General features: G+C 40.0%; 1 protein-coding gene across 4 annotated transcripts in view; it reads right to left on the reverse strand.

The window, feature by feature from the left end:
• Positions 1-22,759: 22,759 nt before the first annotated feature.
• Positions 22,760-27,599, reverse strand: part of SHPRH (SNF2 histone linker PHD RING helicase) — a 97,218-nt gene continuing 92,378 nt past the window's right edge. For 3 of the 4 annotated variants that reach the window (XM_006932081.5, XM_019831356.3, XM_045058170.1), the window contains one exon: positions 22,760-27,590. In XM_006932081.5, the coding sequence (XP_006932143.2) occupies positions 27,494-27,590 (97 nt within the window). In that variant the 3' untranslated portion in view covers positions 22,760-27,493. The remainder of the gene's footprint in view (positions 27,591-27,599) is intronic. The other variant, XM_019831355.3, reaches the window with a different exon arrangement.

Raw genomic sequence — 27,599 nt, forward strand, 5'->3', positions numbered from 1 at the left:
CACAGACTAGGAAGCAGCAGGATTCTAGCCAAAATGAGAATATGATAATGTACATTTACAGAATTTGCTTCCAACTGATGCTTCTGCTTCCAAACCCGTACAAAACGTGGAAGTTTTGGTGACGATGGCCAAGCAGCTTTTCTGGCTGTGAATACCATGCTGGGAGAGAACAGCAGCAGGTATTGGAATGACCAGAGAGGGAGAAACTGGTTTTGAATCTTAAGTTGAATTCTCTGTTCTTTCCCAGGGGCAGAAACAAGTATACTTTGCAGTCATGTTAATGGTCTCGAAGGTAGATTTTTGTGTAACGATTGTTAATCTTTAACATTTAGACTTTTTATAACCGAAATTTATGTTGTATATTAATGTAACCCCCTGCACTATTAACATTATTTCTGGAACAGGTATTTGCTGTTGATGAATGAAAAGTGCACTTGAGGACAGGTATCTGTATTCCTGGCACATAGCACAGACCTTACCAGTCACATAGAGGGCGTGGAACAATTCCTTTTGTGTTTCAGGGCTCAAACTCTTTGTTTGGAATGCATGAGGCGTGGCATTTCTGTCTGAAACAGTATTTTAATGTCTGAGTGAGAGTAATGAAGAAGCAAAGAACATTTTGCTTTTAGTTTCCTGTTTTTTTCCCCATCAAACCATTTCTGTGAATGTGTTGGGAAACCCCCTCTTTTATGCAACCAAAGTGTAGGATTATTCTTTTTTTTCTGGAGGAGAATCCAAGGCAGAAAACATGTTTTATTAATCTCTGCATTCCCAGTGTCTGTCACATAGTAAGTGTTCAGTTAATTTTGGTTGGGTGAATGAATAAGTGAATAAGCCCTAGCTCCGTGTCGGTTAAATCTCACTAAACTGGCCTTTGGCCCTTTGTTGAGTGACAAGTATGTGCCTGACTCTGTATTAGTGCCAAGGATACAGAGGTGCATACAGCAGGCACACCCCGCCTGAAGTAGGCAGATGTGTGTATGTATACAGTCAAAGCACCGTAACTAAAGTGTGAAAGATCTATGGAAGTCCAGGGAAAGGGGGGAGGTTTTCTCAGATGAAGTGCTACTTGTGTTGGGACTTGAAAATAAGGGGGAAAAGGCAGTTTTGATTAAAGTTAACCAGGAATTCTTCAGAATATGTTTAACATAACCAAGACTAGCCATAAAAAGCAGACATAGGTAAGACCAAGCTCCCAAAGAAATGCACAGGTAAATGCAAATATATTGCAACGTATCTCCCCAGGTTAGGTTATATAACTCCTTTCCTAAGAAATAAATAGTTTAAGAAACAAAATATTTTGGGGCGCCTGGGTGGCTCAGTCGGTTGAGCTTCCGACTTCGTCTTCAGGTCCATATCTCACGGTTCGTGAGTGCGAGCCCCACATCGGGCTCTGTGCTGACAGCTCAGGGCCTGGAGCCTGCTTTGGATTCTGTGTCTCCCTCTCTCTATGCTCTTCTCCTGCTCACATCCTGTCTCTCTGTCAAGAATAAATAACGAAAAAAAAATTTAAAAAGAAAAGAAACAAAATATTTTGAGGATGAAGCGGACAGTAGCCGGCTGTTGTTTTGCAACAGCCCCCGTTGTTAATAACACAAGGAAGAGGAAGGAGAGCGTTGTGGGTAAAGAAACGGTAAATGCAAAGGCACTCAGATGTTGAGGGGATGGGAGTTTAGTGTGGCTAGAAGTTTGTTGGAAAAAGTGGCTATTTTATTTTTTCAACGTTTATTTATTTTTGGGACAGAGAGAGACAGAGCATGAACGGGGGAGGGGCAGAGAGAGAGGGAGACACAGAATCCGAAACAGGCTCCAGGCTCTGAGCCGTCAGCCCAGAGCCTGACGCGGGGCTCGAACTCACGGACCGCGAGATCGTGAGCTGGCTGAAGTCGGACGCTTAACCGACTGCGCCACCCAGGCGCCCCAAAAGTGGCTATTTTAGTCTGCTTCAGCTACCTTGACAAAGTACCATAGACTGGAGGCTTAAATAATTTAAATAACAGAAATTTATTTCTCACGGTTCTGGAGGCTGGGACGTCCAAGATCAAGATGCCGCTGGTTCATTTTCTGGTGGAAGGCTCTGTTTCTCGCTTATAGACAGCAGCCTTGTCACTGTCCTCACATGGCCTTTCCTAGGTGCATGCTTAGGGCTGCAGGGAGAGCAAGGTCGCTGGTGTCTTGTCTTATAAGGGTATTGATCCTATCACGAGGGCCCCAACATCATGACCTCATGTAATTCTAATTACGTCTCAAAGGCTCCATCTCCGAATACCATTACTCTAGGGAATAGGGCCCAATGTATGACTCTGGCGGGGGACACAATTCAGTTCAGAGAAGTGGCTGAGATGGTGCCGGGCATGCAAAGCTGGGCCAGCTAAGAGAGTACAAACTGCGTCTTGTTCCAGAGTTTGGGCCATTTCCAATGTCAACAAGGAGCCAGTAACAGCTTTGAAGAAGGAAAGGGACATGATCTAAGTATTTTTCGAAAGGGAGTACCTTCTGATTACTGCATCTTGCTGCCTTCCCTGACTCCTTCAATGGGTGGTTGTCAGGAAAAAGGACCTTTACTCAGTAGGATACGAGGCATGGAAGAATTACAACTATTCACGATGTACCATGGGGAAATTATTGCTAAAGAGGTTGTGCTAATATCTTTTGTGACAATCTTTTTTACTCGTGTAATTTGAATTGTAAGAATATCTGGCAGTGATTCCACGAACCTTCAGAGCATTTCTTCATATTAAGTGGGTTGTTTTCTCATCGTGTTGACAGATTAGATCACCTCTTCTCTCCTCATTGTGTGACTATAATTTCAGACAAATCCCCTGGGGCTACCAGTGATAGTCTCATCTCCTTGTTTTATTCTCTTCATTTTTCACCTTTCCTTGCTTTGGACTTGAACTTGGGGGTCGTTACATTAGTCCCTTCAGGATATTTATTACTGAATAACCCCTACTATGTCGCTCATCTTTATGCTGAAAAAGATCCTTGAAAAAAATAATTTAAAAATATTTTAAGTGAAAACAACAATAACAGGAAGAGTAAAACCAAAACAGAACAAATGACAATGCCTCCTGTAAAGAAGCAGTGTTTTGCTATCTCGTGTTAAGGTGTGTTTTTGTTTTTGTTTTTTTCCTAAGTCATTTAGCTTATGAACAAGATTTTAAAAGGTTTCGAGCATAAAGGCTAGAAAAAAAAAAAAGGTGTAGCATTCTTTCCAAGTTAAAAGCCCAAAGGGACCACAAAGTTTGTGGTGTCCTAGATTTCTGAGTCAGTCTACACTGAAATGATTATTTGTTTCTTTTTGAGTTGCCACATTTTTTAGGTCATTGGTGGTAGGCAAAATTGTTAATGCTACTAGCTTTTTTTTTTTTTTTTTTTTTAGCTCAGTAAGTCTAAAGCCTGAAATAAAATTTAAAATACAAACACATAATTTGAGACTGTGGCACTTTCCTACTTATTTCTAGTATGAAACGTTCAGAACCATAAGCTGTCACATTTTCATACCCTGCTAGAGTTTTATTATTCTCGGCTGAAGATTTTCTTCCCTACAGTTATGACCAAGTCAGGTCCCTGACTTAAGCGTCTGTTTGAGTTCACATATCGGCACTTTTGACCACTCTGAGACAGTTCCCACCTGAATTTGGAAGCGAGCAGTTACTTTTCATTCCAATTCAGGCTGCTACTTCAACTGCACTGAGAAATAGAACGCACTTGAGCACATTCCAACGTTGGCCCCGATTCAGGAGTCGTGCCCGAAAATGAGAAGACATCTGGGTAGTCCCCCCAGAGCTGGGTTCATCTGCATCTTGGTCTATTGGCTGCTTCAGTGAGCGTCTGGAGTCGAAGCAGGGCGGACTGTGGACAGCAGGAAGCTCTTACCCAGTTTACCTTTGATTCTCTCATTTGCAAATTTTGGAGGTATCTTTCTTTCACCTAATGGAGGAGACAATTCAGAAGCTGGGACCATTCAATGGGGTGGAGCAAACTCTACATTTGGTTCTAGAGATGCACATCCAGGTCCTAACTGGGAAACCCTATGTATTGTCTATACCTCCTTCCTCATGTCACCTGATTTTGATTCTATGGGAATTATTTTATTACTCTGTACATGGTAAGTCACAGGCATGCAAATTCCATCCTGTCTGGTATGAGTTTTATTGACCTCTGTCTCCCTCTGCCTCCAGTGGAGTGGACAGCGGTTTTGCTTCCATTCACAATTCACTTCAAGCTTCCTTTATTCCATACAAATATGTGCTTCTTGACTTCTTTTTTGAACCGGCTATAGCATATGCCTGATTTTCTCATCAGATGGAGTTTAACAAAATCTTTCATACATGTCCATTTTTAAAATCCGTATTAAAGTCAGGATTTTTCTTTTTTCTTTTTTTCTTTTTTTAAAAATTAACACTCAAGCTCCTTCTAACACTCAAGCTCCTTATGTGGAGAAGGAGCATAGTAATACCTTCTTCACTTTCTTCCCTGAATTTTAGGGATTCAGTGAATTATAATAACCTGGGTTGAAATGATACCTAAGAGCTGAACATGTATCTTATCTCCTTTTGCGTTCCTAGTATCTGGGAAAGAGAATCTGTACCAAAGTGCTCTTTATTGTAAAATACTAGACTAATCAGAGGCATTGTCGCTATTAATAATCAGACATTATTGACAGTCAGGAGCCAGCAACCTCTGACCTCATTTTGAAAGTGGCCAGAGGGTTCATCTCAGGTAACACTCAAAGAGTCAAAGGTACAGAGCTCACGTGCTGGGCAAATGGGGACATAGTGGTTTCCGATTCCAGGGAAGAGGTGTTAAAGGCGACTCTAAGAGTCAGCTCTTCCTTTCTGGGCCTTTTGCCACTAGGGGTTCAGAGGTCAGAAGTGTTTTCTCCACAGAAACACCAGCTGGTCTAACACACGATTACTTGCCACTGCTCCTGGCCTTTGCCTGAGCTGGCTGAAGGGGGGACAGACAGGAGGCGGATGGAGAGCAGCGTTTCCCAAATACAAAATCTCACAGTGAATGTAAAGATTTGTCCAAACGCTTAAACATTGGCAACACATATTGGCTAGCTGTGTGTCCTACTTTTTACATTCAAATTACTTATTTCAGTTCCAAAATACAAAATCTAAAACTTTAGAATAGGATGCTAAACTCAAAATGGAGGTCAGTATAGAAATACTCTGGGCTGTTTATTTTTTTCTTTCTTTAATGTTTATTTTTGGAAGAGAGAGAGAGAGACAGAGTAAGAGAGAGAGAAAGAGAGAGAGAGAGAGGCAGAGCAAGAGGGAGACAGAATCTGAAGCAGGCTCCAGGCTCTGAGTTGTCAGTACAGAACCCAACGTGGGGCTCGACCATGACCTGAGCCGAAGTCGGACGCTTAACCAACTGAGGTACCCTGTGCTCGTTATTAACATTCTTTTTTTTTTTTTTAATGTTATTTATTTTTTGAGAGAGAGAGCACGCTAGAAGGGGAGGGGCAGAGAGAGAAGGAGAGAGAATCTGTGCTGTCAGCACAGAGCCTGACGTGGCCTTGAACCCACAAACCATGAGATCACGACCTCACCTGAGATCAAGAGTTGGGTACTTCACCAACTGAACCCCCCAGGGGCCCCAACAGTCTCCGCATTCTTAGCTTCGGTGTTCCACTCTTTCTCCCTGATCTCAAAAACTAAACATCTTGTTCATTAAACATACTAACTCGATGTGTTGCAGGAAGGCAACTTGGGTTCACCCAGAGAGACTCCGAAGGCTTCCCTCTTTTGCACACAGTAGTAGGCTGCAGGAAGCCTCCCAAGATGGCAGGTCCTAACCCTGGGATTTGTAACTGTTACCTTATAGAGGAATAGGTCTTTATAAAAGTGGTTGAGTGAAAGACCATGAGAAAGGGAGATTGTCTGGATTAACCTGGTGGACCCTGGATACAATCACAAATATCATTATGGAAGAGAGGCAGAGGGAGAAAAGGAAAGGATGTCAGGACCACGGAGGCAGAGATTGGAGTGATGCTACCATAAACCAAGGAATGCCTACAGCCCCTACAGATGGAAGGGACAAGGAAGAGATTTTCCCCTAGAGCTTCCAGAGGGAGGGATAGCCCTGCCAACATCTTGATTTTACCCCAGTGAAACTGATTTCAAACTTCTATCTTCCAGCCTGGGAGAAAACCAGTTTCTATGGTTTTAAGCCACTGAGTTTGTGGTAATTTGTTACAGGAGTCCCAGGAAACTGTACTTGCACAGACACTGTCTTGTAGAACCTAAAAGACAAAACTAAACAAAAAGCAAGAAAACTTTGCCAAGTGTACCTGTTTGCTCAGGCTGCCATAACAAAATACCACAGACTGGGTGACCGAAACAGCACACATTTATTTTTCCCACAGTATTGTAGGCTAGGAGCTCAAGATTGAGATGTCAGCAGGATTGTCTCTCTCCCCCTCCCCTGCTTGCTCTCTCTCTCAGAATAAATAAAAATATTTTTTTTAAAAAAAGAGCAATAATAAACTATTGAGGGTAGAATTAACTTTTGTTAAACATTATTTCTTATTAGAAAGTTTTTTTTTTTAATTTTTTTTCAATGTTTATTTATTTTTGGGACAGAGAGAAACAGAGCATGAATGGGCGAGGGGCAGAGAGAGAGGGAGACACAGAATCGGAAACAGGCTCCAGGCTCTGAGCCATCAGCCCAGAGCTCTACGCGGGGCTCGAACTCACAGACCACAAGATCGTGACCTGGCTGAAGTCGGACGCTTAACCGACTGCGCCACCCAGGCGCCCCTCTTATTAGAAAGTTTTGATAAGGTCACCAGTTTTCAGTCAGGCTGACATAAGGTTATCAAAGTTAAGTCAAGACACAAAAGGACAGTCAGTGGAAATGAGACAACCCCCTAGAGTACATTATGAAATTAAAGCAGAATGACATATATGAACTTCCAGTATTTGTACTTTCAGAATATAAAGAGTCAATAGGAAGTTAAGAATCAAAGAGAGATAATGTAGTTGCCTTAGAAGAGTCTTGTTTTTTATACCTTGCCCCTCTGGTTTCTTGTTCAATAAGTTCAATCTGAAACTGAAGAGAGAAGCACAGCCTAGGCAGTCAGGATCGTTACAATAAAAAAAAAAAAAGTTTAGGGGCACCTGGGTGGCTCAGTTGGTTGAGCTCCTGATTCTTGGTTTTGGCTCAGGTCGTGATTTCATGGTTTGGTGAGTTTGAGCCCTGAATAGGGCTCTGCACTGACAGCACAGAGCCTGTTTGGGATTCTCTGTCTCCCTCTCTCTCTGCCCTCCCCTTCTTCTATCATCTCTGTCCCTCTCAAAATAAAAATAAATAAATAAACTTTTAAAAACAATTTAAAAAGTCTATAAAACAATCTTATAGCTGATTTATTTTTAAATTTATTTACTTATTTTGAGAGAGACAGAGACAACACGAGTGGGGGAGGGGCAGAGAGGGAGAGGGAGGGAGAATCTCCGTCCAGGTGCCAGCCAATGCAGGGCTTGAACCCAAGAAGTAGCAAGATCATGACCGGAGTTGAAACCAAGAGTTGGATGCGTAACCCACTGAGCCACCCATGCGCCCCCTAGCTGATTTCTTGAAATACCATTTTTGGGACAAACCTCTATGATGAATTAGACTGACTTTTAGGAGAAAGTTAGAAATCTTACATAAGAGTTTATTTTTATTCTTCTTAAATATAATACTTCTCATACATATTTCATAGTCCTTCATAGTAAAAAGTTTGATCAAATTCTAAAATGTTTTTTTTTTTCTTTTTCAAACTTTTATTTAAATTCTAGTTAGCTAACATACAGTGCAATATTGGTTTCAGGAGTAGAATTCAGTGATTCATCACTTACATACAAAACCCAGTGCTCATCATAAGTGCCCTCCTTAATACCCATCACCCATCTAGCCCTCCTAAAATTTTTATTTTTATTTATTTTGAAACAGAGAGAGAGAGAGAGAGAGAGAGAGAGAGAGAAAGAGAGGGGCGGGGGGGGGGGGGGAGGAGAGATATTGGGAATTCCAAGCAGGCTCCACACTCTCAGTACAGAGCCTTGTGCGTGGCTCAAACACATGAATGGTGAGATCATGACCTGAGCTGAAATCAAGAGTCAGATGCATAACCAATTGAGCCACCAGGCACCCCTTTCTTAAAATGATTTTTAATGGGGGAGGGGATTTCCAAACATAACATCATTCATTGCACACATATTTTTTAAAGACTTTTAAAGACTATATGCCAGATATTATTCTAAATATTGGGAATAAAGAACAAAAACCCTGCAGAAAAATCCTGAATGAAGCCTACATTTTAGGGGATAAGGCAGATGGTAAACAATTACACATCAAAAATTAAATCCAAAGTGCATACCAGTCGTGCCTTAAAGTGCCTGCACCCACGGTTAACAGAAGACCACAACCTCATGAGAGTAGTTTCCAAATTCCTGATCCGCACAAATCATGAGAGACATAAATAATTATTGTTTTTTAAAGTCATTAAATCTTGAAGTTATTTGTTATTCAGCACTAGATAACCAATACGTTGTTTATAACTTGAATATGTTCTTACTACCTATATTGCAATAGCTTTGTGTTTTCAACCGGTCGCATGATTATTTTATGTTAAATGTTCCTTTTCCTCCAACAGTGTTTCAAAAGCAATTGTTGGCATATGGTGCCATTCTTAGACCAGTGTGATATTTCCAAAGAGCTACAGAGGCGATTATATGATCAGTCTCTTTCAGCAGAATGTAAACTCCTAGCCAAAGAACTGAATTTTCTATGTTGCCTAATTATTTGAAAAGAGGGCTTATAGGTAATTATAATACCTGAAAGGTGCTTGTTACAGTAGACACTCAAAAAGAAGATAAACCTATTCCTCTCGATTTCATTTTCTATAGGTTAGTTCTAACTTCCAAACAATAAGACTAATGATTACTTTAATAGATTTACGTATAGACAATAAATTATCTGCTTTCCAAGCCTTTAACTGCTTTGAAAGGAGTTATAAAAGATGCCTGGTGTGTATAATTGGTTGACTAGAGATTGCCTTGTTTCCACCTATTAAAATAGTAGCCTCAGGGTGCCTGGGTGGCTCAGTTGGTTGAGTGACCAAACCGACTTAGGCTCAGGTCATGATCTCACTGTTTGTGAGTTTGAGCCCCGCCTCGGGCTCTGTGCTGACAGTTCAGATCCTGGAGCCTGCTTCCGATTCTGTGTCTTCCTCTCTCTGCCCCTCCCTCACTCATGCTCTGTCTCTCCCTCTCAAAGGATGAATAAACATTAAAAAAAAAAAAAATAAAATAAGTGGTAGACTCTACCACCTGAGGACAGAATGAAGCACAGTGCCCTTTCAGTCCAGAATATCTATCCAAGGAGGCACGTCCACATTTAGGTATTTGAAATAAACCCACATTAGTAAGGCCGAGAATTCTCTGTAAAAACAACAACAACAACAACAACAACAACAACAGCCTCTTGGTATTTCCACATAATTCAAATCTTTGGAACAAATGCTGATCTCACTGATACCTGCGTAAGATTCAGTGTTGCAGATCGAAGCAGGACCCGCTGTAGTGCGCGCTATTTACGTGCTAATCTTAAAAGAAATGTTTATACAAAATTATTAGGGCACAGCTTTTTTCTTAACTTTCCACCAGGTCTAGAGATTCAATGTCATCCATCTCTTTCCTGGGCTGTGAAGGAATTTATGGGAGGGCTCTGTGATATGAGGAAATTAACACACTTTCATACTCAGTGTTTCTCCGGGGATGCCCTCACTTCGATTGCAAATGTATTTGCCCTGAAGGTTTATGACAGTTGTCTTACTCTTCTTTTTATGCCCTGTTTAAAGTTGGTTCCTTGGATCCATTAAGTTGTGCTTATTTCATTTGGTGGAGATCAAAGAGTAATGATCCTTTTAAGTGGGTGGTCGACAAATGCAGCTTGTCTATTTCAATATCATATAACATCATGGAGTACTAGAACACTGACACTTCACATTTCTGATCAACCAATGCTTCTCACAGTTAAAAAGGAGATACACCATTAGGGAGTGTCTTAGGGTTCTCAGAGTGTGGTCTCTGGACCAGCATGATCAGCATCATCTGGGAACTTGTTAGAAATAGTCCCCACCCAGACCGCCTGCATGAGAATCTCTGAGGGCAGGACCCAGCAATCTGTGTTTAAACAAGCTCTCCAAAGGATTCTGAAGCAGGTTATCTTGATGTAGTTTGGGGAACCAGTGACACAGTACATTCCTGTCCAAAGGATAAGAGTCATCGGAATATGAAGCCTCCACTGAGCCAGATGTAAATATGGGTTAAAAAAAAAAAAAAAAAAGATATGCCTGACATTCACACTCTTCTTGATTACCTTCTTGATTTCCTTTTAGAGTCAGAATCTGTGATAAAATTAAGTTGCTTTATAGCTGAAACAAATTTAAATAAAGAACTTGAAATGAGAAGATTGTCTGGTAGGGGGAGTATTTTTAGAGAACTTCTTTAACAGGGATCTGGGAAAGATGTACTACAGAAAGTCTTCCAGAATCGCCAGATTTTGCCACTGGGAGAAACTGAGAGAACATAGCACCTGCCTTTGAGAACAGATGTCACTTAAGGGACATAACCAAACATCTGAAGGTTAAAAAATCCTGGAATTAAATTAGTAAATAGTTAAGTGCTGCAGTAAGGCCCATAATAAGTATTTATTGAATTGTGCTAAGTTTTTTACTATGTAAAAAGTCGGTACCTTTGCCTAGAGGATTAAAAATAATGATCTCTTGGGAGAAGCTATGTAGCTAAAGAGTTTTAACATATAGTACCATGTAAAATGTTAAAGGTAAAACCAAAGTACATGTAAAAACACAAAGGGTAGCTATAATCTTTGCCTGGTTGGGGAAGGAGTGGCTTGGGGAGGGGTATAAAAAATGGGAAGGCATTTGAGCTGGGCTCTGAAATATGTAGGAATATCTATCTATCATCTATCTATCTATCTATCTATCTATCTATCATCCATCTATTATCTATATGTTTAGTTTATTTTTAATATTTAAAAAGTGTATTTATTTATCTTGAGAGAGAGGGGCGGGTAGGGGCAGAGAGAGAGGTAGAGAGAATCCCATGCAGGCTCCATGCTGTCAGTGGAGAGCCCAACTCCGGGCTCAATCTCATGAACTGTGAGATCATGACCTGAGCTGAAATCAAGAGTCGGATGTTTAACTGACTGAGCTACCCAGGTGCCCCATCTATATTTATATTTCTACATATATTTAATATTTTTATTTATTTTCTAATATGCTTTATTTTTAGTTCAATTTAGGACACAGCACAATTGAGTGGAAGGTCCAGAGATTTCCCATATACACCCTGCCCCCACACATGTATAGCCTTCCCCATATCCACACCTGCCATTAGAGTGATACACTTGTTACAACCCATGAACCTGTACTGACACATCATTGTCATCCAGAGTCCATCCTTTACGTGGTACTACACATTCTGTGAGTTTGGACAAACTTGTAATGATATGGATCTACCATTGTGGCATCATAGAGAATAGTTTCACTGCCATAAAATTCCCCTGTGCTCCATTGAGTCATCCCTTCTTCCCCCCGATCCTGGTAACCACTGATCTTCTTGCTGCCTCTATAATTTTACCTTTTTCAAAATACCATATATTGGAGTCATACAGTCTGCAGCGTTTCAGACTCATTTCTTCCACTTACTAAGTTTGAAAAGTTCTATATAGCTCATTCGTTTTAGCCTGGAAGAGTATTTTCCTGTCTGGATATACCCCAGTTTTATTTACCCATTCACATGCTGAAGAACGTCTTTGGTTGCTTCCAAGTTCTGCCAGTTATGAATAAAGCTGCGATAAATATCATATGAGGGTTTTTGTGGGGACATAAGCTTTGAACTCCTTCAGGTAAATGCCATTAGAGTATGACCGCTAGATGAGATGATAAGAGCATGTTTAGTTTTGTAAGAAATCGACAAACTCTTTCAAAGTGGATGTGCTAATCTGCATTCCCTCCAGCAATGAATCAGAGTTCCTTTTCCTCCACATCCTCAACAGCATTTCATGTCAGTGTTCTGGATTTTGGCCATTCTAATGGTCATACCTAATAGATATGTAGTGGGCATCTTGTGGTTTTTCATTTGCATTTCCCTGATGACACAGGTTGTGGAGCATCTTTTCATATGCTTATTTACCATCTGGAGATCTTCAGTGAGGTGTCTCTTAAGGTCTATTTTTTTAACCAGTTGTTTAGTTACTGTTGAGTTTTACGAGTTCTTTGCATATTTTGGATATCAGATGTTTCTTTTACAAATATTTCCACCTGGTCTGTGGCTTGTCTTTTCATTCTCTGGACAGTGTCTTTCACCAGGCAAAAATTTTTAATTTTAATGAAGTACATCTATTCTTGCTTTTGTGGATTGTGCCTTCGGTGTGTGTCAAAAAACTCATCAACACGTGTACCCAAGTTCATCTGTATTTCTCCTATGTTATATTCTGGGAGTTGTAGAATTCTGAGTTTTACGTTTATGCCTGATCCATTTTGAGCAACTTTTTGTTAAGTATATGAGATCTAGGACCAGATTCTTTCCTTTTCTTTTCTTTCTTTCTTTTTTTTTTTTTTTTGCATGGGGATGTTCAATTGTTCCAACACTACTTGTGGGATTTCCGACTATCAGAGTATGGAAAATAAAGGTTTCATTTAGGCATAATTCTCATCTCATCCCAATTGTCTCTAGTGATTGAAATTCATTATGTTGTTGACAGCAGCTGAGCTAACCCCTCTCTATTTTACACATGAGGAAGCTGTTTTGTTCAAGGAGACCTTGCTTGTTAATGATAATGTCAGATCAAGTCAAGAGCTCAAATAGCTTTACTCCAAACTGATGTGCTGCTGGATATACTCGAAGGCAAGTTAGAAACAAGGGTTGGGGCTAGAAGGAGAGTTAAAGAGTGGAAATAAAAATTAGGGCATCACTGATAAATGTTTTGGCTGAAGCTGAAGCCATGATTATAAGGCAAAACCTTGATTAGCAGGAATTAGTCCAAAAAACTAGAATCTATAATACTAAAATGTATCCCATATTCTACTTATGGGATAAGTTTTTTTTTTAAACCCACCCATTTCTATAGGAAGCCTTTAGAAGAGTACTAACTCCATCTATAATATGGTAAGATGAGACCTTATTCATTCATTTTTTTCAACAAGTCTCTATTGAGCTCCTGCTGTTTACCAGGTGCTGGGCTATAGCAATGAACAAAATAAAATTTCAGCTCTTAAGGAGTTTATTTTCTATTGAGGAAGACAGAAGAAATATATAAAATGAATATGTCAGATGGTGATAAGAGCTTGGGGAAAACAAATAAGGGGATAGAATGACAGTGGTGGACAGGAAGGGGGCAAATATGTGTAAAATGCTCAAGGCCTCACTGATGAGCTGGCACTGGAGCAGAGGCTGAAAAGAAGTGAGGCAGTGGGCCATAGGAACTTCTGGAGCAAGATTCTTATAGGCAGATGGAACAGCCATTGCAAAGGTCCTGAGGGAGCAGCCTTGACATGTTCTAAGTACAAGAAGCTTCCTGAGGATGGAATGGAGGGATGGGGGGGGGGGGGGTGTGTGTGTGAGGGATGAAGACCAAGGCCACAGAGGCTCAGATGAGCAGGGGCCTCCAGCCTTTATGAAGATTTAGGTTTCTCTCTGAGTGAGTTGAAAAACCATGGGAAGATTTTAAACAGAGCTGGGACATTATCCGCCATATGTCTTAAAAAGATTGCACTGGTGGCTGTGTTGGGAAAAGACTCTAGGAGGCTCTCACAATAACCCAGTTAAGATGATCATGGCATGGATGAAGTGGTAGCAATGGAAGTGATGGAAGTGGTTGGAGTCCAGGTGCATTTTGAGGGTGAACTGATGAATTAGAGGTGAGGGGTGAGGATGACTGCAAGGTCTTTGGCCTGAGCAAGGGAAAGATGGAGTGACATTAGTTGAGATACAGAAAACAGCCAGTAGGTTTATTCCTACACTATTAGTTAACAAAACTCCCAATTAAGAAGTATATTTTAGGGGCATCTGGGTGGCTCAGTTGGTTAGCATCTGACTCTTGATTTTGGCTCAGGTCATGATCTCGTGGTTTGTGAGCTCGAGTCCCACATTGGTCTCTGTGCTGACAGTGCGGAGCCCGCTTGGGGTCCTCTCTCTCCCTCTCTCTCCCTCTGTCTCTTGCCTGCTCGCACATGCGTGCTCTCTCTCTTTCTCAAAATAAATAAACATTAAAAAAATTTTAAAAAAGAAGTGTATTCTGTTTTTTAAAAGTTCTGGGAGAGGACTTTACTGCTTGTGATGTTAACATTCCTTCAGTGGGCATCTATAACCAACACCATGGACGTGAATTCTGGGGTGCATTCTTGGTAACGCCTCCCATCCTATTAGGAGATGCTAGTACATCCATACTTGCCTGCAGTGTGATTACAAAGGGTGGGTAGGATCTTAGCTTTAGTGTCTCAGTGACATGTGTTGAAGGAGGAAGGAGGGAAGGAAGGAGAGGGGGAGGTGGGGAGGGAGGAAGGAAGGGAGGGAAGGGGAAAGGAGGGAAAGTTAGGAACCATTTCACCCCATCTTCTAAAAGACTATCAGTTCTGTTTATGGTCCTCTTGAAGCAGGTGAAGGCTTTTCAGTGGGAAAATTTATGTCACAAAATGGTATTATATTAATGTTATGACATATCAAAATGTGAGCAGATATCCATCCATACCATAGTTTCAGAATGCAGTAAGTTCGTCTTTAAAACCCTTGAAGAACAATGTATCAGAACTTGAATGACAATATCCTTCATTGTTAGGTGATTTAATTGATAGGCTAAAAGGACAATGAAAGTGAGTTCTGCCATGCTGAGTTGGTGTCCTTAGTGATAAAGACTTCTAGTATATTTGCAAACCCTGTCAATAGATAGCAAATCTTTTACTGTGTGGTAAAACGGATTAAAAAATTACATTTTTTTTTTTTTTAATGTTTCCATTTATAAGTATCCAAGGACAGTCTTTTACTACAATACAAATGTTCCTTCTGTGGCTCCAAGCTGGCATTTCAGCATTGGATTCAAATTTTAGATCAAAATATGATAATCTTCCAAATAAAATTGGCAAAGAATATGGTCACCTAAATTTAGTACGATCAACGGAACTGCTTTTTATACAATATTCTGGATATTTCAAATCAACAGAGCTTATAGAAGTGAAGTAGAAGTCAAACATGAATTTTTTCTTTTGGTACATGATCTGTGTCATTACCATGAAAACTCACTAAGTCTTCCTTGACTTCTTGCAGTGGTTCTCAGTTTTGCCCCTTAAGAAATATTTGGTAATGTCTGGAAACATTTTGGGGTGTCATACCTTGGGGGGGGGGCAGGGTGGGATGTGCTACTGGCATCTTGTGGGCAGAGGTGAGGGATACTATTGAAGATCTTATAATGCACAAGACAGCCCCCACAAGAGTTATCTGGCCCCAAATGTCAGTAGTGCTGACGTTAAGAATCCCTGATTTTATGCCATTGTTCACAGTTCATTCTATAGCTCATATCACAATCGTATTCCTTTATCAGAGCCTCATAGTTTAACTGTTCAAGTCAATATTGGAGTGTGAATGGTAGATTTGTGCTATGATGTATTCCTGGAAAGAGACAAACAGTCCAATAATGTTACCAAAAATCAGGTAATCCCAGTTGTAAGGCACCCAGTTACCTGATTATTGGGTAGTCATTACTTGAGTTGAAAGACCACATGATTCTTTAATTAAAAACTGGCAAGTGTTCCAGATTAAGGCTTTTCATAAGCATATCCTAAAGGTTAACAAATTTTTGAAAGGTAATAGTCATGTTGTTTCATGTCTAAGAACTCAATCAATACGTTGTTTAGTCATTACATTTCCATGGCTATTTCTCCAGATGAGTGGCAACTATAGCCAGTAATTCCAGGTGTTACAACATTTAAAATATTTATTTATTTTTGGAAGAGCACAAGTGGGGGAGGGGCACAGAGAAGAGGACCAAGGATCCAAAGTGAGCTCTGCACTGACAGTCTGACAGCAGTGAGTATGACGTCGGGCCTGAACTCACAAACCGCAAGATATGACCTGAGCCTAAGTCGGATGCTCAACTGACTGATCTACCAGGTGCCCCTTAAACTGTGGCTTCCAGGTGTCAGTGAGATTCACAGGCCCACAGCACAATATTCTCTAGAATGTGTGCCTTATAATTTGAAGACCATCTGTCTCCTTTTAATCTAGAATAGTCTCTGCCAAAGATTTGCATCTCACATGACTTAAAAAATGCTTTGTACTGTGTTAAAAAATGTTTTAAAATATTTTTATGGGGATAGAATTCACATACCACAAAAGCTATAATTTAAAGGGGAGACTGGTAAAGTCAGTTAAGGGTCTATTAACTTCGGTTCAGGTCATGGTCTCATGGTTGTTGGGCTCTGCACTGACAGCATGGAGCCTGCTTGGGATTCTCTTTCTCTCCCTCTCTCTCTGCCCCTTCCACGCTCGTGCCTTCTCTTTCAAAATAAATAAATAAGTAAACTTGAAAAAATAAAGTATACAATTGGGTGTTTTTTAGTGTATTCACAGAGTTGTGCAACCATTACTATGACCTAAGTTTAGTACATCTTCATCATCCTATAAAGAAACCTCATACCCATTAACAGTCACTCCGTGTACCCCAGCTCCTCTGGGGTTGAGCACAAATGCACTTTTTGAGTCCACAGATTGGACTACTCTTGATATTTCCTGTAAATGGAAGTATACCCTATTATATTACTGGGTCTTTCCCTTAGCACAGTGTTGCCAAGATTCACCCTTTTGTAACGTGTATCTTGTTATATCTACATAATATTCCACTGTAAGTACATCCTACATTTTGTTTGTCCATTTACCAGTTGATGGACATTTGCCTACTGTAAATAATGCTGGTAACAATAAATTTTTGGGTGAAGCTATACTCTAAAATGACTAGTGTCCTTAGAAGAGAGACATCAGGGGTGCAGGCACTCAGAAGAGAAACCGTGTAGACAGAAGCCAGCTGTCTATAAGCCAAAGGGAGGCCTCAGAAGAAACCAGATCTACCAACATCTTGGTCTTTCAAATTCCAGCCTGTAGAACTGTGAGAAATAAATTTCTCATGTGTAAGCCAGTCAGTCTGGGGTATTTTGTTATGGCAGCCATAGCAAACTAACACCTATGAGGGAACTGCTGGGTCATATGGTAACTCTGTGTTTAACAAGTTGTAAAACTGCCAGACTGTTCATATGCAAGTCTTTGTATGGATATATATATATATATATATGTATATGTATATATATATATATATGTATATGTATATATATATACATATACATATATATATATTATGTTGTATGGATATATATATATATATACAATATATATTGTATGGATATATATATATATTATATATATATATAATTATATTGTATGGATATATATATATATATATGTATATGTATATATATATATATATATATATATGTTTTCTTTTTAGTAGATACATGGGAGTGGTATAGCTGGTAAGTGCATATTTAACTTTTTATTTTTTAATGTTTTAAAAATTTATTTTGAGAGACAGTGCAAGGTGGGGAAGAGGGACAGAAGGGGAGAGAGAGAGAGAGACAGAGAGAGAGAGAGAGAGACAGAGAGAGAGAGAGAATCCTAAGTAGGCTCCATACTCAGCACGGAGCTCGATGTCGGGCTCAGCCCCACAACCCTGGGATCATGACCTGAGCCAAAACTGAGAATCAGATGCTCAACCCGTTCAGCCACCCAGGTGCCCCACATGCTTAACTTTTTAAATAAACAAAGAATTTTCTTTTTTTTTTTTTTAATTTTTTTTTTCAACGTTTTTTTATTTATTTTTGGGACAGAGAGAGACAGAGCATGAACGGGGGAGGGGCAGAGAGAGAGGGAGACACAGAACCGGAAACAGGCTCCAGGCTCTGAGCCATCAGCCCAGAGCCCGACGCGGGGCTCGAACCCACAGACCGCGAGATCGTGACCTGGCTGAAGTCAGGCGCCTAACCGACTGCGCCACCCAGGCGCCCCACAAAGAATTTTCTAAAGTGGCTTTACCATTTTTCATTCCTACCAGCAATGTAGGAAGGTTCTGGTTACACACACACACACACACACACACACACGTATATATATGTTATGTGTATCACATTTTATTTCCGTGTCTTGGAGTAGCACTGGAGGGCTAAGATGTATTATTGAGATTTTCTTTGATTTACCAATTGGTTTTGAATCAAGTTGCACTTTTGCCAATTACTTTAGTCCCAATACATTTTTAAAGAAAACTGTTGACAACTTGCTATTCTCCTTAAGAATTGTATCATTTTTCTTTTTTTTTTTTTTTTTTTAAGTTTGTGTTCAAGTTAGTTAACATAAAGTGTAGTCTTGGCTTTAGGAGAAGTCAGTGGTTCATCTCTTACATACAACGCCCAGTGCTCATTCCAACAGGTGCCCTCCTCAATGTCCATCACCCATTTCCCCTCCCCTTTGCCCACGCTCCCCCCCCCCATCAACCCTGTTTGTTCTCTGTATTTAAGAGTCTCTTACGGCTTGTCTCCCTATCTGTTTTTATCTTACTTTTCCTTCCCTTCCTCTATGTTCATCTGTTGAGTTTCTCAAATTCCACATATGAGTGAAATCATATGATATGCCTTTCTCTGACTTATTTCACTTAGCATAATACCCTCCAGTTCCATCCATGTTCTTGCAAATGGCAAAATTTCATTCTTTTTCATTGCTGAGTAGTATTCTGTTGTCCATTCATCAGTTGATGAACATTTGGGCTCTTTCCATAATTTAGCTATTGTTGATAGTGCTGCTATAAACATTGGGGTGCATGTGCCCCTATGAATCAGCAGTTTTGTATCCTTCAGATAAATTCCTAGTAGTGCTATTGCTGGGTCATAGGATAGTTCTATTTTTAATGTTTTGAGGAACCTCCATACTGTTTTCCAGAGTGGCTGCACCAGTTTGCATTCCCACCAGCGGTGCAAAAGATTTCCCCTTTCTCCACCTCCTCACCAGATTTGTCATTATTTTTTTATTACAGTCATCCTAGTAAGTGTGAAATGCTATATCTGTGTGTGCATGTTTTTTTTTTAAATAGACTTTATTGTTTTGAGCCATTCACAGCAAAATTGAGCAGAAAATACAGAATTCCCATATTGCTCCTACCTGCCCCCAACCTCCCTGCTGTCAACATCCTACGCCAGAGTGGTAAATTTGTTATAATAGATAAACATATATTGTTTTTACTATTGTTACAGTCAATTTGCCTATATAGACACATTATTGCCCAAAGTCCATAGTTTACATTAAAATTAATCTTTTTTTTTCTAAGCCACAAGATTTATTACTTACAAATCCCAGAGATGAGAGTGAGTGTACAATAAGCTGGGAGAAGGGCAGTCCTCTGTGCCAGGTGATGAATAAGCAGGAGATAGAGTTGGGTAGAAGCACTTATTACCTTTCAAGTTGTTGGGGCCGAGGTCATAACTTTTCATGGGCTTAACTCTAAGTGGTTATTTTGTGATTTTATTTTATTTGAGCATAGTTGACACATGATGTTACATTAGTTTCACGTGTACAACTTAGTGATTTGTCAAGTTTATAAATTATGCTATGTTCACAAGTGTAAACATCTCTCCCATTACATCACTAATATATCACTGGGTGTCTTCTTTATGTCGTACCTTTTATTCTCACGACTCATTCATTCATTAACTGGAAGCCTGTATCTCTCACATCCCTTTGCCAAATGTTGCTCAATATCCATACTCTCTCCCCTTTGGCAACCATCAGTTTGTTCTCTGCGTTTATAGGGCTGATCATGATTTTTTTTTAATTTTAATTTTTATTTTTGGGACAGAGAGAGACAGAGCATGAAAGGGGGAGGGGCAGAGAGAGAGGGAGACACAGAATCGGAAACAGGCTCCAGGCTCTGAGCCATCAGCCCAGAGCCTGACGCAGGGCTCGAACCCACGGACCGCGAGATCGTGACCTGGCTGAAGTCGGACGCTTAACCGACTGCGCCACCCAGGCGCCCCCATGATTTTTTTTTAAAAACTATTTTATTTTTTTTAAAGGGTTTCTCTCTCTTTTTTTTTTTTTAACTTTATTTTTATTTACTTCGACAGAGACCTAGAGAGCAAGCTGGGGAGGGGCAGAGAGAGGGAGACAGAATCCCACGCAGGTTCTGTGCATCACTGAAGAGCCCAACGCGGGGCTCCAACTCAGGAACCCATGAGATCACACCCTAAGCCGAAATCAAGAGTTGGACGCTTAACCGACTGAACCTCTCAGGCGCGCCGAATATCTCCTTTATAAATAATCCTTCTGCTCAATATAAGTTCCAATACCTTCTTTCCACAGCTTCATGGATCGCATTGCCTGCTCCCGGAATGCGTGCCTGCCACACTGGATGCCGTCGTGGACACCGGTGATACTCATCTTAAAGGCTCCCCCCCCACGCCCCACAAACTTTAATCTATATAAACATTCAGGTCATGTCTAAACATTTTTGGGTATATTTTCTAAGACATATTACAATGTTATTTAAAAGTGGCACCCGAGGGTGATGTGTGAAGGTTCGGTCAGAGAAAACAAAACCAGTGGGAGAGACATTAAGGACCTGTTGCAGGGCATCAGCTTGTGGTTGCGGAGGCTGCTTTGGCAAGTCCAAACTCTATAGTGCAGGCAGGAACTCTCAGCCATGAATGGAAGCTGCTGTCCACAGATGGAATTTGGGGGGGGGGGGGAAGTTGCATTTATTTTTATTAAAAAAAATTTTTTTTACTGTTTATTTTTGAGAGACACAGAGTGAGCGTGGGGGAGGGGCAGCGAGAGCGAGAGGGAGACACAGAATTCGAAGCAGGAAGCAGGATCCAGGCTCTGAGCCATCTGCCCAGAGCCCCACGCGGGCTCGAACTCACGGACCTTGAGATGGTGACCTGAGCCGAAGTCGGATGCTTAACCGACTGAGCCACCTAGGCGCCCCGATGTTAAAATTTTTAAAAATGTTTTTATTTTTGAGAAGAGAGAGACAGGGCATGAGCGGGGGAGGGGTAGACAGAGGAAGACAGAGAATCTGAAGCAGGCTCCAGGCTCTGAGCCGTCAGCACAGAGCCCGAGGAGAGGAGAGGAGGGGCTCGAAGGCACAAGCCGTGAGATCATGACCTGAGCTGAAGTTGGACACCCAAACGACTGAGCCACCCAGGAGCCCCCTCTAAAGGCCCTTTTACTGATGGAATCAAGCCCATCCAAGTCATCCAGAATAATCTCCCTTTAGGTTGGCGAATTATAGACTTTAATCATATCTACAAAATACTTTTGTAGCAACACAGAGATCCATATTTGATTGAATAACAGACGATGGCCTAGCAGAGGTGACTCATAAAGCTCATCACAGGTGAGAATTACCTCTGTGATCACAGAGTATCACTGTTTATTTCATATTCATATGGAGACAGCATTTGGCTTAAAAGTCAGCGGCTGTATGCAAATCAACCATTTTTTTTTTTAAAACAGTGCATGATGCAAAATTAAATGGAAGACCTTGTTATACAAGGCCCACCAAACTTGCAAACACTGCTGCTGCTGCGGCTATGGGGGTAGGTCTCTTTACCAGGCACTTTGACTATGCTCCATGAAAAGGTACATAGAGCAAACTCACTCCAAGCATGGCTAGAAAAATTTGGCCCATTCCCTGCCTTGTTCTTAACAAGACATTGAAGACATTTTCTTTTTTTTAAGCTTATTTATTTTGAGAGAGAGAGAGAGAGAAAAGCACGTGCAAGCGGAGGAGGGGTAGAGAGAGAGGAAGACAGAGGATCCGAAGTAGGCTCTGTGCTGACTTGAGAGAGCCAGATGTGGGGCTCGAACCCCCTCATCGTGAGATCATGACCTGAGCCAAAGTCAGATGCTTAACCGACTGAGCCACCCAGGCGCCCCGAAGATACTTTGAAAATAGGCTACTGTAGTTCTCAAACTTTTTGGTCTCAGGACCTTCATATGCATCAAAATTACCGAGGACCTTAGGGCTTTTGTTTCTATGGGTTGTGTCTTAGTTTGGGCTGCTATAGGCGCACTGAACTCTCTCCAGGGAGCTGCAGACTGTGTACCATTCGGGTAGGGGTGTTTGCCCTTGGAAGCTCATCTGAGGAGCTTCTCCCACCCCGGAAGTGCACGGACTCCAGCTTAGGAGTGTTTGGGCAGGGGTCTGATCAGTACTCTTTTATGTAGCAGTGGATAAACGGCTTTTCTGATACTAAGACATAGGAACAAAACAGATAGGAAGAAAGGTAGGAACCGTGGAGGGAAGGAAGGACAGAATTAAAAAGTGGTTTACTTAGTAAAGATCTTCATCTTAATGCTTGAAAGACCAAAACCATTTAAGAGGGAAACTTGCTAATCTTTTGCTGTATGCATAAAGATTGTAAGTAAAAGAATCATCCCTTTAAAAGAACTTATTGCATAAATTAGATGTCTGCAATAGGAAGACAGAAGTGCTATGTATTTATTTGTATTCTATAACGCCGGTAAGCAATCATGTGGGAGCGGGGTGGAAACGGTCACCTGCAGAATAAAAGCAGTAACCTGTTATCAGTTAGAGACTTAAAAAGTGAGAAGCATTGAGGAGTTTTAAGTAAGTACGGCATTCCACAATGATGCTTAACAGTTTATACTAATTGCTGAGAAACTTCTGATACAATAAAGTGAGATCAGGCATTGAAGTACATTCTCTTCTTAAACATAGGTTTGCATTTACCAAAGATATCATTTTGTGACAGCCAAAGGAAAATCTTTTCAACACAGTCAACAGGGAACAATGCTCTCATCTTAATGGACATTTTTTTTTTTAAGTTTATTTATTTTGAGAGAGAGAGAGAGAGAGAGAGAGAGAGGCAGGCAGAGGGGTAGAGAGAGAGGGAGAGAGAAACCCAAGCAGGCCCCATGCTCAGTGCAGAGCCTGATATTGGGGCTTGATCCCATGAACTGTGAGACCGCATCCTGAGCCAAGATTGAGGTGGACGTTTAACCAACTGAGCCACCCAGGTGCCCCAGTCAATGGAAATTTTTAAGAAGAGTCTGAAAAGATAGCTGGCTGTAGCACTCATTTGATTATAGGAAGCTGGGAAACAGAAGGGGCATAAGGTGCCTTTGTAGTTCCGAGTACAGAATTAGGGAAGCGGTAAATATAAACTAAATGGTCTTGAAAGAAGATAAACACGGGTAACCTCAGTAGACATACTCTAAGTAAATTATTAATAAAGCGACGGGGAACTAGATTTCTAAGGAAATTTGGGCACAGATGTTTTCTCCAGAAGGCACCAGAGGGGTTGTCAGTGATCAGTTTTGTACTGGCATACGAATCACAGATCTGAAAAGACTTCACACGTACAAAATTGGTCCTCGGACAAAACCGTTCCTTGACCAGGCTCTATCTGGGGTGTGGAGCACAAGTAAGAACACGTTTCCGGGCTTTGGAGAAACAGCCAACGGGCGTTGGAGAAAGACTAAGAAAAAATACTGAAGGGACGGGTTGAGAGGAAGAAAGAAAAGGTTACTGAACAACTTAACAATAGACACCTGTACAAAAGATCATCATACAGATAATGGAGGCTAAATTTTATTTCCAGCTTGGCAGAAAAAGAACCTGCATACATAGGTGGCAGCACAAAGGATTTTCAATTTAAAGAAGCCAGTTTTGGGGCGCCTGGGTGGCGCAGTCGGTTAAGCGTCCGACTTCAGCCAGGTCACGACCTCGCGGTCCGTGAGTTCGAGCCCCGCGTCAGGCTCTGGGCTGATGGCTCAGAGCCTGGAGCCTGTTTCGGATTCTGTGTCTCCCTCTCTCTCTGCCCCTCCCCCGTTCATGCTCTGTCTCTCTCTGTCCCAAAAATAAATAAACGTTGAAAAGAAGTCAGTTTTGAGTCACTGATACTAAATAATGGGATAGGGTCCGCAGGATGGTGTGGGACCTTCAAAGACAAGATATGTGTGTCCCTGAAAGGCTGGGTGAAGGGAAGACTTAAGTTTCCGTATTTTCTGTATGTGATACTGCGTGTTCTCTAACTCAGACGCAACACCGCACACCTATCATGAGATCCGGAGTTCCCCTGGGGTTATCAATTATCCGCACAGCCCTCCTCTAACGAAAGGCTTGTGACTGGTTCATATTCAACCCTTAAAGTGATAGCACTCTTGTGGGCTTTACGATGGAACAGAGGTACATGGAGATTCTCATACATTTTATAAAATATGGTTAATTGATCCCACTTTGAAGAAATTTTATGAAAGATTAGATTTTCTTTATCAGAATAGATAGGTTCAAGATGCATTTCTTGCACTGCACTGTTTTAATGACATTTCATTTTTATATTGGTATGCCAGTTAAAAATTATGAATTGACATATTACTGGGGGATTTTGTTTAAATTCTAGAAAAATTGAAAGACACTTTTTTTTTTATAAAGTAGGCTCCACACCTAATATGGGGCTCAAACTCAAGACCCTAAGATCAAGAGTTGCATGCTCTACTGACTGAACCAGCCAGATGCCCCTGAAAGACACTTTTTATTCAGTTTATTTAAGCCTGAGGTCATTCAGCATAGGTGATTTTTGCATTTCACAAAGGTTATTCTGTAGTTTAATAAACATTAAGAATTCAAGCACACTAAATCTTTAATATACTAAATCTAATAGATGAGAGAAGATTTAAAAGACAATATGTTCCTTTGTCCACTTGAAAGGGTTGCTTAAGTTGATGACTAATTAATCTTGCATTGTTAAATTCCATTCCTAAATATTTTGATGAGTACTGTTAGTTTGATAACTATTTGTAAAGTATTTGTGGTTACGTGTTGAAGTCTCATGTCAATAGTTTTTAGTCTATTATTAATATGACATGAAAAGGATGAATTCCTAAAAAACCAAATGCAAGAATCATTCTGCTAAAATCACGTGCAAAGAGAAAAGCTGAAGCTGCAATAAACATAGCAAAGCTATCTGGGTTTGAACAAAAGATTATGGAATTAGGCACATGTATTTTACACTGTATGTAACTCTATCTTTTCAGTCCTAACAAGCTCACTTGGATTCATTCTTCCTCAGATCCAAATACGTTTAAGCTCTTTAAGGATTGGTACTATCTCATTTTTTCTCGCTGGTTCATTAGTACAGCACCCACTAAAGAACAACTATTGTGAGCACAGTGATAGTTTAGAAAACATAAAATGAAAGAGGACGGAAGCAAAAAAGCCCTTTGCTTGCAGCCAAGAAGACGTGGGGATTAAATATGTATTTCTTTTGAACAACTGTCTGGAAGAATTTCCACAACGTTTTGAAGAAATAAATGTCTATAAAATATGGAATTCTATAGTATAAACAATTTTGACATCTTTTGTTGAGAGACCAAAAAACATAGTGTATGTTCTGCAGCTCGGAAATTAATAAATCCCCAAGTTTCAATTTCCACTAAAATATTTATTTAATTAATGATATCTTACAGAAATAAATAAGAACGGTTTTTTTTCTAATACAGATAGGTATATTTATATATATATATTTTTTCTTTTTTTACAAAATTGAAGCATATCAAATTGTTTTCCCTAAAACTTTAGCTCAAAAAGGAATACTAGGAAACAAACAGAAATACTGAAACATGCTCATCATTAAATTACAACCATGGGCCTTCTGAATCTCAGTATGACACAGGATTTACAGAAAGACCATGAGATGTGGAGTAGGGGACCTGGGTTCCACTGCTTCCTTGCTACGTGTCACAAGCATGGCTCTCTGTATTTCTGAACCTTGGTTCTCCAACTTCAAAACAGGAATGGTAATAGTTATATCAACTTCACAGGATTATTGGGCAAATTAAAGCTGAATGTGAATGTATAGGAAAGCTCTTTGTAATATGTAAAGAGCTACAAAAATAATAGTTTTGTTTAATTTCATATAAAAGAATTGATGCATATCTTCCTTCAACTGAGGAATAAGCACCAAAAACATGTGTGTGTTTTCTTCAGTTGAATTATGTCACCCTATAAACCTAGAATAAGAAAATGCACCTTAACTAAGCACCAAAGCTTCTTGGACAAATATGATATAAGGGATATTTCTATTACAGTTTTCTGGGCAGTTGAGTAGGAGCTAATGAGTCCTGAGGGTCATTTAAAACTCTGAAGGCTCAAAGAAAACAAAACAAGAACCTCTGTGTTACATCAAATGGCTAGGATAAAACAAGCTACTCCTTCTTTAGTGACTTCAAAGTCCATTAATTCTTCACAGAAGAAGAAACACTCAGTTGTTATCAGTTGCAATTATTTGCTTATGTAAATATGACATTCTCTTGTTCCAAAGATCAAATACTAGTCCTTGAGAGAAGTCCTAGTGAAATAAAATAACAAATTATCACAAAGTTAGATACCAGTGGTTAAAAGTCTAGTTTCCCAAGAACACGGGAAAGGAAAAGAACCCAAAACATCAGTATAATAATGATAAAAAACAAAACAAAAAAACTAAAAAACCCCCACAAAACCCTGCCATAATTTCCATGTTATAATGATTAAGAACTAAAATTATAAAACTTGCAATATTTACAGACACATCGATCTTAAAACAAGTAAAAACTTAACGATAAGAAAAATTAAAAGTAGAGAAAGCAGTTTAGATCATTTTACGGCAAATATGAATATACTTAAAATGCTAAAGTTCACTGCTTATGCTGACACTACCTAACACATCATAGAAATAAGAAGTGTTCAATGTTTCAATTTTTAGTAGCAACACACAGAGAAAGGAATTACTTGCTTAATATTAACTTATTGTTAGGAGTTGTATTACTGTAAAGTTACTATGCATGGAGTTACAGTCTAAAACTACTCAAATAACTAGGAGTTAATATAATTCACCATGTACTTTAAATACTACTAGCAACATATTGGTGAATCATGTGCTAAAGATACCGAAGGCCCTTCCAAAACTGAGATTTATGTGGGTCAGATATACTAGGTCATATAAAACCAGATCACTTTACTTTTCTCCCTTCCTCCAACTCTTTTTAAGACTGATCAAAAAAAAAAAAAAAAAAAAAAAAAACGTACACGTTACCTCTCTTAATTCTCTCGCCTTATCAGATATAGATATTCTTTGGGGCAAAAAATAAATGTTTTATTAGGAGTGTAAAATTAAAAATCTTTATAGATCTTTTGGAAACAAGATATTGGAAAGGACTCAGTAACTACTAGGACACTGTACAACTAAAAAAAAGAAAGAAATTCATTCAATGAAGAACAGTGTATTTACTGACATCTACTGGAGTTTTTACTTATAACTTTGCTCTATAAGCTATGAAAAAATTTAAATACATTAAAGTCTGTGGATTGCATCAAGTGTACTTCATTCAAGTTCTTCAGTTTCTTTGGTAAACAGGTCTGCCAGATCAGCCAAGGTTAAGACAGAGGCCTCTGGATGCTTCACCGATGAGTTCGTGTGACTGCAGGAT

The sequence above is a fragment of the Felis catus genome, chromosome B2 (assembly GCF_018350175.1).
Source record: "Felis catus isolate Fca126 chromosome B2, F.catus_Fca126_mat1.0, whole genome shotgun sequence".
NCBI classification, from domain to species: Eukaryota; Metazoa; Chordata; class Mammalia; order Carnivora; family Felidae; genus Felis; species Felis catus.